Source organism: Crocuta crocuta, unplaced genomic scaffold (assembly GCF_008692635.1).
Source record: "Crocuta crocuta isolate KB4526 unplaced genomic scaffold, BGI_CrCroc_1.0 scaffold445, whole genome shotgun sequence".
In the NCBI taxonomy this organism is placed as follows: Eukaryota; Metazoa; Chordata; class Mammalia; order Carnivora; family Hyaenidae; genus Crocuta; species Crocuta crocuta.
In genome coordinates, this window is record NW_027530847.1 from 185,042 (window position 1) to 194,081 (window position 9,040).

Sequence of the window (9,040 nt, forward strand, 5' to 3'; positions counted from 1 at the left end):
TTGTAATTATATCAAAAATAATAACTTTTAATGATGTATTTCATGCATGGCCCTTAGTTTTATTCAGTGAAATAATTTCTCATACTTCTCAGGTGACTGTTCATTTTAATTACCATAATTTCTAATGCGCTGTTTTATCCTTAGCTTTGTTTGTTGTTATATATTGGAATGAAATTTGGTCAAATATAATGATTACGGTGAGTTTTGTAACAGCTACTGGTAATGTTTGTGAATCTCATAAAAGCAGTGGGGCACCTGGCTTGACAGTGCTCTCATTTGAAACCTCAACCCAGTATTAGTTTTAAATGTTCTTGGATATTAGTGTCCAGTAGCTTTTTATTTTTAATACTGAATATTAACGATATCTGCTACTTTTAGTGTTGATTGTGCTATAACAGACCTAATCATGTAAAAAAAAAAATCTCATTTGAGGGGTGACTGGGTGGCTCAGTCGTTGGAATGTCTGACTCTTGATCCCTGGTCTTGGGCTAAGGGTTGTGAGTTTAAATCCTTCATTGGGCATGGAGCCTACTTAAAATAACACCCATTAGATTCTGTCATAGGGTTTATATTTCTGGGCTATTACATTTTAAATGGTTGGACTATTTTTGTGCATCTTATTTTTAAACAATCCTTTTGTAATGTTTTATTTGAAAGAAAATATGTAACTACTAGTATATAACTACTGTCATGGACAGAAACCTAAGATATACAAGAGTATAGATTTATTTGGCCTTTTAAAGACTATTTTCATCCTCCCTTGCTTTTTGGCATATGAACTCCAGTTCTATGTAATCAATCTGTTTTATCCTTTACCTTTCTGGATTGATTTTTACTGATATTTGTCTAATTGTTGAGCGGAGTTTGTTTACACCAAAAGTGTAATTTCCGTTCTAAAAATAAAATTTCCAACTCAAGATTGGGTATTACGTTAATTAGGTTGTTTTTGATTTATGGCAAGTCAAATTGAGTACTGTTCCACACTTGGATAGCATTAATAAGTAAATTAGTGAAGTGACTGACTATCCTAGTTTCACAGTTGGCATTTAGTGGTTTTTCTGGTTTTGTTTTTTTCATCAGGGATATTCTGATGCATTTTCCAAGAAACTAATTTCTCTCTTTTTTTTTTTTTAGCTTCAGCTTTAGCTGCAGCTGCCTCTGTTCAGCCTCTTGCAACACAGTGTTTTCAACTCTCTAACATGTTTAACCCTCAAACGTAAGTAATATGCTTTGGTCAGCTTGAAAATGGTGTACAGTCAACAGTTCAACAGTGCAGGGAGTAGAGGCACTGACAACTGCCCGCACAGTCGAAGATCAATGTGTAACTTCTGAATCTGCTGAAAGTTTAGTAACAAACAGCCTAATGTTGACTGAAAGCCTTATAGTAACCCAAATTGATAACACATGTTTGCATGATATAAGTCTTATATAGTGCATTCTTACAGTAAGCTAGACACAAGAAAAGCCTAAAGAAGAGAAACTACATTTATAGTACTGTGCTGTATTTTTTTTTTTTTTTTGAGAAAAATTCATGTATAATTGGACCCGAGCAGTTCAGACCCATGCTGTTCAGTGGTCAACTGTACTGTGAAAGCTTTAGTATTCAGCTTTTTAAAGTTTTTGAGAGGGAGAGAGACTGAACACAGGAGAGGGGCTGAGAGAAGGGGGGGAGGGGAGAAAGAGAATCCTGAGCATTGGAGAGGGGCAGAGAGATAAAGGGAGAAAGAGAATCCCAAGCAGGTTCCTCGTTGTCAATGCAGAGCCTGACACAGGGCTTGAAACTATAAACTGCAAGATAAGGACCTGAGCCAAAACCAAGAGTCGGATGTTTAATCAACTGAGCCACCAGTTGGTTATTCCTTTTCTTAGCTAACTTTTATGTTTGGGTATATTTCATAGTTCAGATAATGTAACAGTTTTGATCGTTTCATGGTATTAATCTTAATGCTAATTTGTATATTGTTAATTCCTTTGGGTGTGTTTCTAAGATTGGAATTGAATTGAAAGGTATGCAGGTTTTATTTTGCAATTATATTCAATAATTCTATATGAAGGTTTGTGTCAGTGTTTATTTTTTAATTGTAGTTTATATATCATATGGTATATTAGTTTCAGGTTCATAACATAGTTGTTTATAGCTCTGTAGCTTCATGCTCACCAAAGGTGTAGATCTGTCACCATACAGTACCATTGGCTCTGTTACCTGTCCTGTTCTTTTCATCCTTGTTGACTTACTCTCCCATAACTGGAGGCCTATACTTCCCACTCCCTTTCATCCATTTTACCTATCCCCACACCCTGCTCCCCTCTGACGATCACCTTTTTGTTCTCTGTGTTTATGGGTCTGTTTCTTCTTTTTTTTTTTTTTATTTGTTCATATGTGTATTTGTATTTATTTTGATTGCTAGTTTACTTTTATCAGTCCTTGGATTTGAAATTTGAAGCTTACATACGAGAAGAGGATCTTATAAAATTTTCTAATTAGGGGCGCCTAGGTGGTTCAGTCGATTAAGCATCCAACTTAGGCTCAGATCATGATCTCACGGTTCGTGGGTTCGAGCCCCGTCGGGCTCTGTGATAACAACTCAGATCCTGGAGCCTACTTCAGATTCTATGTCATTCTCTCTCTCTGCTCCTCCTCTGCTCATGCTCTTTCACTCTGGCTGTCAAAAATAAACAGTTGGGAGGGAGGCAAACCATGAGAGACTCCCCCCACCCCCCACAATGTTTTATTTCTGAGAGAGACAGCATGAGCAGGGGAGGATCAGAGAGAGAGAGGGAGACACAGAATACAAAACAGTCTCCAGGCTCTGAGCTGGCTGTCTGCACAGAGCCCGACCCGGCTGTCTGCACAGAGCCCGACCCGGGGCTTGAACCCACCAACCGTGAGATCATGACCTGAGCTGAAGTCAGATGCTTAACGCATGTAGACAGTACGCTTAACAGACTGAGCCTCTGGGGCATTCTCAGAGATTCGAATACTGAGAATAAACTGAGGGCTGATAGGGGTGGGGGAGAGGGGAAGGGGTGTGGTGGGCATGGAGGAGGGCATTTGTTGGGATGAGCACTGAGTGAGTGTTAATATGGAAACCAAGTTGATAATAAACTATGAAAGAAAAATAAACATTTAAAATTTTCTTAAAATTTACTGCAGGCTGGAAATTTGGAATTTCTTGAAGTGCCTTGCTGGCTCAGTTAGTAGAGCATGTGACTCTTGGTCTTGGATATAGAATCTTGGGAGGAAAATGAAAAAAGGGAATTTTTCTTTCCAAATTCCTAAGTAATGATTAGAATGCTACTTATCCAAACTCCTGTTTCTTTTATAAGTCATATTTATAATACACTCCAAGGTAAATGTAGGTATCCTGTTCAATTGATTTAATAACCATATTTTATAAAACCTTGTTTTATTTAATAATAATTTTTATCATGCTGTTTGCCTTGTTTATAGTCATGTTTTACCATAGAAGGAGCCCTTCTATGTTCTTTTGGTAACATCAAATTCTTTATTTTAGCTTTGTCTGTGAAATGATGGTTAATGGTATAAGTATAAATTGATATATGTCAATAAAGTAAATGATAAGAGTTACATTCATTAGCTTTGGTGCAAATAGTGCTTTTTATCTTGTTTTTGATTTCCTCCAGTGCACTCCACTGCTAAGATTAATGGTTTTTAAATAAAAGAATTCATATTTCAAATATTTTTATCTAGATGAGAATACATATGTAACATTTTACAAGTTTGGTGTTTAATAGAGCTTAATTTCTTACAGAGAAGAAGAAGTTGGATGGGATACAGAGATTAAAGATGATGTGATTGAAGAATGTAATAAACATGGAGGAGTTATTCATATTTATGTTGACAAAAATTCAGCTCAGGTATTTTTTTCTTTATTCTCTAGAGGAAGAGAAGTTTAATCTGCCCTTTAAGCACCTCAGGTATTTTGATCTCAGTAAAGATAGGATATTGTTAATCTTTTGTTAATTAGCCTTCACATATACTCAGCATATTATCAGGCTTAAATTTTTGTTTAATTCTGAAAGAAACTTTAACATACTGACTAAATACCCTCCAAAATAAGGGGGTATTTGTAATTGAAGATGAGGCCATTGTGTAGCTGTGTTGCTGGTTAGTATTGAAAGCTTGCTATGATTCTGGCCTCTTGATTCATTCTTTAATTGCTTTGAAATGATAGAAAAATGAAAGTATAGAACAAGTCTTTTGGAGGGTAAAATGATATCAATGAAACTCTATATGTACATAATAGCTAATGAAACAATTATTTGGTTAAAGAGCACTTACTATTTTTACAGGCAACTTGAATAAATCTTTTCAAGTTCATGTTGTGTACCACATGCCCTTCCTTACCTTTTTTGTTGTCTTTCAGGGCAACGTTTATGTGAAGTGCCCATCAATTGCTGCAGCCATTGCTGCTGTCAATGCATTGCATGGCAGGTGGTTTGCTGGTGAGTTTGATCTGTTTTTTTTTTTTTTCTGCTTGATTATTGTGAAGGATGTAATTTAAGTGAACATGCTAAACCTTTCTGTTTCTTTCAACAGGTAAAATGATAACAGCAGCATATGTACCTCTTCCAACTTACCACAACCTCTTCCCTGATTCTATGACAGCAACGCAACTACTGGTTCCAAGTAGACGATGAAGGAAGATATAGTCCCTTATGTACATAGCTTTTTTTCTTTCTTGAGAATTCATCTTGAGTTATCTTTTATTTAGATAAAAATAAAGAGGCAAGGGTCTACTGTCATTTGTATACAATTCCTGTTACCTTGAAAAAATAAAAATGTTAACAGGAATGCAGTGTGCTCATTATCCCTAACTAGCAAATCCCACTGTATACAAAGCTGTTCTCTTGTTCTGCCTTTTAAATGTACATGTAGCAAATTACATTAAGGATCTATAGGAATAGCTCTAGGGGGGAACAAATGTGCTTAATGTAAAAAGGCAGACAGGGATGTAATTATGTTTTTAATGTTTCAGAAGCCTAACTTTTTACACAGCAGTTACATTACACGTTTCACTAATGTTGATACTTGCCTAATGGTTTAGCAGAGGTTTCTGGAGTACACATTTAGTGTATGGAAATTCAAGACAGCTAAAGGGCTGTTTGATTAACCTCTCATCTTGCATCATGATTAATTGGCAAGAAAAGGAGATTTCAAGATTACATTTCCGGATGGTATCTTTTCAATTAATGTATCTGTAAAAGTTTCTTTGTAAATATTATGTGTTCTGGTGTGTCTAAGATTCCAAACAAAATGATCCCTGCATTTCCTCAAGATGTTTAGTGACAGTCTGGTAAGAAAAGCAGTCTGAGCAAGAAATAGGAAATGCAGAAATAGGTTTTGTCTGGTTGCATATAATCTTTGCTCTTTTTAAGCTCTGTGAGCTCTGAAATATATTTTTGGGTTACTTCAGTGTGTTTGACAAGACAGCTTGATATTTCTATCAAACAAATGACTTTCATATTGCAACAACCTTTGTAAGAACCACTCAAATAAAATTCTCTTAAAAAGGCCATAAGAAATCTTCATTTTTGAAATGTTTTAAAGTCCTAGAAACTTGAAAAAAGGGTGAGTTTCTTTGACTTTTGTTAGTTAATGAAGACTTGCCTCTTTGGGAAAATTCTTAGTATGTAGTCTGGGGAACCTGTTGTCCTCAAGTTTTCTCTACATTCCTCTATATCCCCGTGTCTTAAGACTGTATTTCCTTAGGGTAATGCATCAAAACCTCAGGGATTTTCCATAGAGAAAACCAAACAAGTCTGCCTAGACCTGAAACCTGGGTACTCTTAATTCTTGTTTTATCTGACTTTCTTTTTGAGAAATGTTTCACTATATAAACTGAACAAAATGGCTTAAGTTCAAACATTTTAAGTGATTTCCTGGTTTAATTGCATGTTCCTTTATAAAGGAATTTGAACTTGGAATGAGCCATCATCATTTTATTCTGATCTTTGTTTCAGGTTTATCTACCTTGAACCTTTGAGTTGGCAGTGTTTCTCCAAAGGGAAAGATTACTTTCTAGTGTCAAGGTCCTCACCTGCCAATTTCTTTGTACTGTATTGATTTGTTAGTGTTAGGGCACAGTTTTAATGGGCTTCGTCGGATATCAAGATAATCAGTTTGAATTTGGAGGCATCACAGTTTTCTACTGGTCCTTTTGATGGACACTTAGAATTTCTTCCATGAATTGCTTCAGTTATTTAACCCAAAGAAAAATTTCAAGATTCGATTATTTTTCAACTCTAGGCAGTGGTGGTCTTTTATTATTAAAACCTTCTAGTATCTTTATAACTAAATCTATTCTCAATTCATGTCCTATCAGCTTTGTTCTGTCTTTCCTTTCCCGGGAGGTGGGCTAACTTAGGCATTTATTTAACCTCATAGGTGATAGAAGTGGCAAAAATTTGCCCACTGGTGCAGAACGAAATTTATGCTGTAAATGATCTGAAGGGAAATGTACAGGTAATTTGAATAGTGTGAGGGCTAGAAAATAGTCCAATGAATGGAGTGAAATCTTTCAGGTAATTCCTGAGACCGCATCCTACCCTGGGAAATCTAGCTGCTGTAGATACTCTGGTATTGTGGTCGCAGCTGCAGGAGGGTCTTTATGACTCCCAAATATTCAAGTGTAGTTTTTGTCTGTCATAACATCATTTTACTTGGACAATGATTCTTTTTTAAGTAGGCTCCATGCCTACAGTTGAGCCCAAGGCAGGTCTTTACTCCCATCAAAACATTTGACTGAGCCACTCGGGTGCCCCACAGGTTAGTGGAGTTTTAAAAGTTTGTCAAGGGTTGTGTGGCAGGAGTAGCTGAGGATCACTTGGCCTTCTTACAAGGAACCTATCTTATGTAACGTATTACCAGTTTTGTGTGTTGGAAGGGGGTAGGTTCATTTTTATACAATTGATCTCTTCATGGATGGCTGGTTAGGAAATTATGTGAGGTTTATGCAGTTACGCTACAGAAGTGTCTGATGGCTTGAGTTTGTTTCCCCATGGAGGATTTGCTCTTTTTTGTGATTAAGTCAGCAGACAAAATCTGAAGGATAATTTTTGGGTGAACATGGCTTTGGTAAGGAGACAGGTTAATGCCACCTTTGCAATGTGACCTTTAAGAAACCCAGATTTAGTCTCCGCCTTTAAAATGGGTGAGAATAGTATCAACCTTATGGGGTTGAATAACAAAGAGTTTATTAAAATCTATGGAAAGTTCAGGCATGGAAAATTTCCTAACTGGAGTAACTAACAATCTGAAAAATACCCAAACTACTCATTGGCCCACCTCATGAGCTCTAAGCTGGGTATAAGCAGAAAGTGAGAAGAAAAAACAACACTCAGACTACTCAAAGATTTGTTTTATTATAGTACATGAGCTGGGACTGATGGGAAGGGGTAGCTGTAGTGGACAACCATTGCCCTAATTAGCATCGGATGCCCATCCCGATGGCCATGAATGTGCCAAAGGTGCCGCCACTCTGCATCATGGTTTTCCCGATGCCGCCCATCAACTCTCGACCCCGCATTCCGATCCTAAGAGAACAGGAAACGAAGTTGCAGCCAACCAGGAACAAAAATACAAGAAATGGCATTAAACGGCCCTTTTAGTAAATCAAGCCTTCTTGAAGTCTGGCAGGATATTATCTCTTTCCACCTGAGATGAGTAATGACTAGCAAAAAAGCATTTATCACCGTCTCTGGGGCTTTTATGATGAGTATCATTCAGTATGGCTCCAGTTTTGGGGAGGCAGCTGATGCAAAATACCTGGAGAAACTGGGTTTTTTTGTTCTGGTATATATAAAAACGACTTTCTGATGGTTTCCTGGTATTAAAGCAATGATTGTGGAGTCAGACCTGTGTTTATGTCCCAGCTCTACAATTTACAGGCTATGCTGTGACGTGTAAGATGGGGATCATGGGATTGTTGAGATAACACATGCAACATTTAGAACAGCTATTCACTCTGGGTAAATGCTCAGTAAATGGTAATTTACGATGTGGGAAAAAATGGGAATAACCGTCTGTATTACATGCGAACATTACATTTAGGGTGCTTCGTATCTATATCCTGTTTCCAGTACACTAAAATTGCTCTCAATAAGTTTATGCAGAACTAGAAATAACAACAGCAGCAAAAGTAGTTAACAACCATTTATTGAGCACTTGCTATGCGCCACATTCTGTGCGAAGTGTGCTCTGATTTGATCCTTACAACTCTATGAGCTAGATGTTACTGACCTCATTCTACACTTAAGGAAACCCAGACTCCACTTTGCTTAAGTTTACAGGAGTAAAGAGGCTTTCTTTCCGTTTTGAGTCAGAGCTCGTATTCTCTGGCGCCGAGGTTTCCGACCTTTTCATCCAGACTGAAGGTGGAAGGGAAATCAGTCTCACTCATTAAAGGACAGCGAGGGAACTGAAACAAAGTAGGTTCTATCCAGGCTGCAGGCCAAGTGGCGCGGGGCGGAAAGGTCCGGTAGTTCCGCCCAGAGATCACCGCCCTCGCCCCTCACCTGAGACAGGAAAAGGTGCCAAAGAGCGCCCCGGCCGCCATGCCCACTGCGCAGCCCATCACAAAGCCCATCTTCACGCGGTCGAAGCAGCTCGGCTGGGACTGTCCGTAAGGCCCCACGGCCACCGGCATCTGCGGGGTTCGAGGGTTAGAGGAGTGTGGGCCTAGCCGCCAGCCCGATTCGAGGAGGGGCTGGAGGAGGCGGGATGGGGAGCGGGCCCAAGGGTTCGGGGAAGTCCAGGGAGGAAAATAAGCGCGTAGCACTACTCAATCACCCTCCTAGTGTTCGGGTCCCCGCGCCTCTGTGCCCCCACCTCACCTCGTTCGCGGCTTCGGTCGCTCAGTTCTACGTCTTACACAGAACGCGAGGCGGAGCACGCCCGTGGCCTGAGGAATTGCTTCCGGGGCGCGGAGCAGAACTTCCGGGAGCGTGTAGCGGAGGAGTGCGGCCTCTTCGGGCGGGGGGCTCTGCTAGCGGGACCATGCTGCTGCGAACCGCTTGG

General features: G+C 39.0%; 3 protein-coding genes across 6 annotated transcripts in view; 2 read left to right on the top strand and 1 right to left on the bottom strand.

Moving 5' to 3' along the window:
- The window catches only part of RBM39 (RNA binding motif protein 39), a 33,744-nt gene extending 28,207 nt beyond the window's left edge, over window positions 1–5,537 (top strand). For all 4 annotated transcript variants that reach the window (XM_077769253.1, XM_077769254.1, XM_077769256.1 and 1 more), the window contains 4 exons: window positions 1,135–1,216; window positions 3,774–3,879; window positions 4,389–4,467; window positions 4,562–5,537. In XM_077769253.1, coding sequence (XP_077625379.1) covers window positions 1,135–1,216; window positions 3,774–3,879; window positions 4,389–4,467; window positions 4,562–4,662 — 368 coding nt within the window. In that variant the 3' untranslated portion in view covers window positions 4,663–5,537. The remainder of the gene's footprint in view (window positions 1–1,134; window positions 1,217–3,773; window positions 3,880–4,388; window positions 4,468–4,561) is intronic.
- Window positions 5,538–7,367: 1,830 nt separating this feature from the next.
- ROMO1 (reactive oxygen species modulator 1) lies at window positions 7,368–8,968 on the bottom strand. Its single transcript, XM_077769386.1, has 3 exons — window positions 8,857–8,968; window positions 8,539–8,669; window positions 7,368–7,557 (listed from the first exon to the last, which is right to left on the bottom strand). Exons 2-3 carry the CDS (start codon window positions 8,667–8,669, stop codon window positions 7,449–7,451), a joined length of 240 nt encoding a protein of 79 aa, XP_077625512.1. The 5' UTR covers window positions 8,857–8,968; the 3' UTR covers window positions 7,368–7,448.
- The window catches only part of NFS1 (NFS1 cysteine desulfurase), an 18,481-nt gene continuing 18,184 nt past the window's right edge, over window positions 8,744–9,040 (top strand). Inside the window, exon 1 of the mRNA XM_077769366.1 lies at window positions 8,744–8,969. Within this exon, the coding sequence (XP_077625492.1) occupies window positions 8,744–8,969 (226 nt within the window). The remainder of the gene's footprint in view (window positions 8,970–9,040) is intronic.

What these genes read in the sequence shown, in the direction of transcription:
- ROMO1 (XM_077769386.1), bottom strand. Translation starts at nt 8,669, where the DNA reads ATGCCGGTGGCCGTGGGGCCTTACGGACAGTCCCAGCCGAGCTGCTTC. An exon ending in GGCACCTTTTCCTGTCTCAG is followed by an intron (nt 7,558 to 8,538) that starts GTGAGGGGCGAG and finishes CTGTTCTCTTAG; the next exon opens with GATCGGAATGCGGGGTCGAG.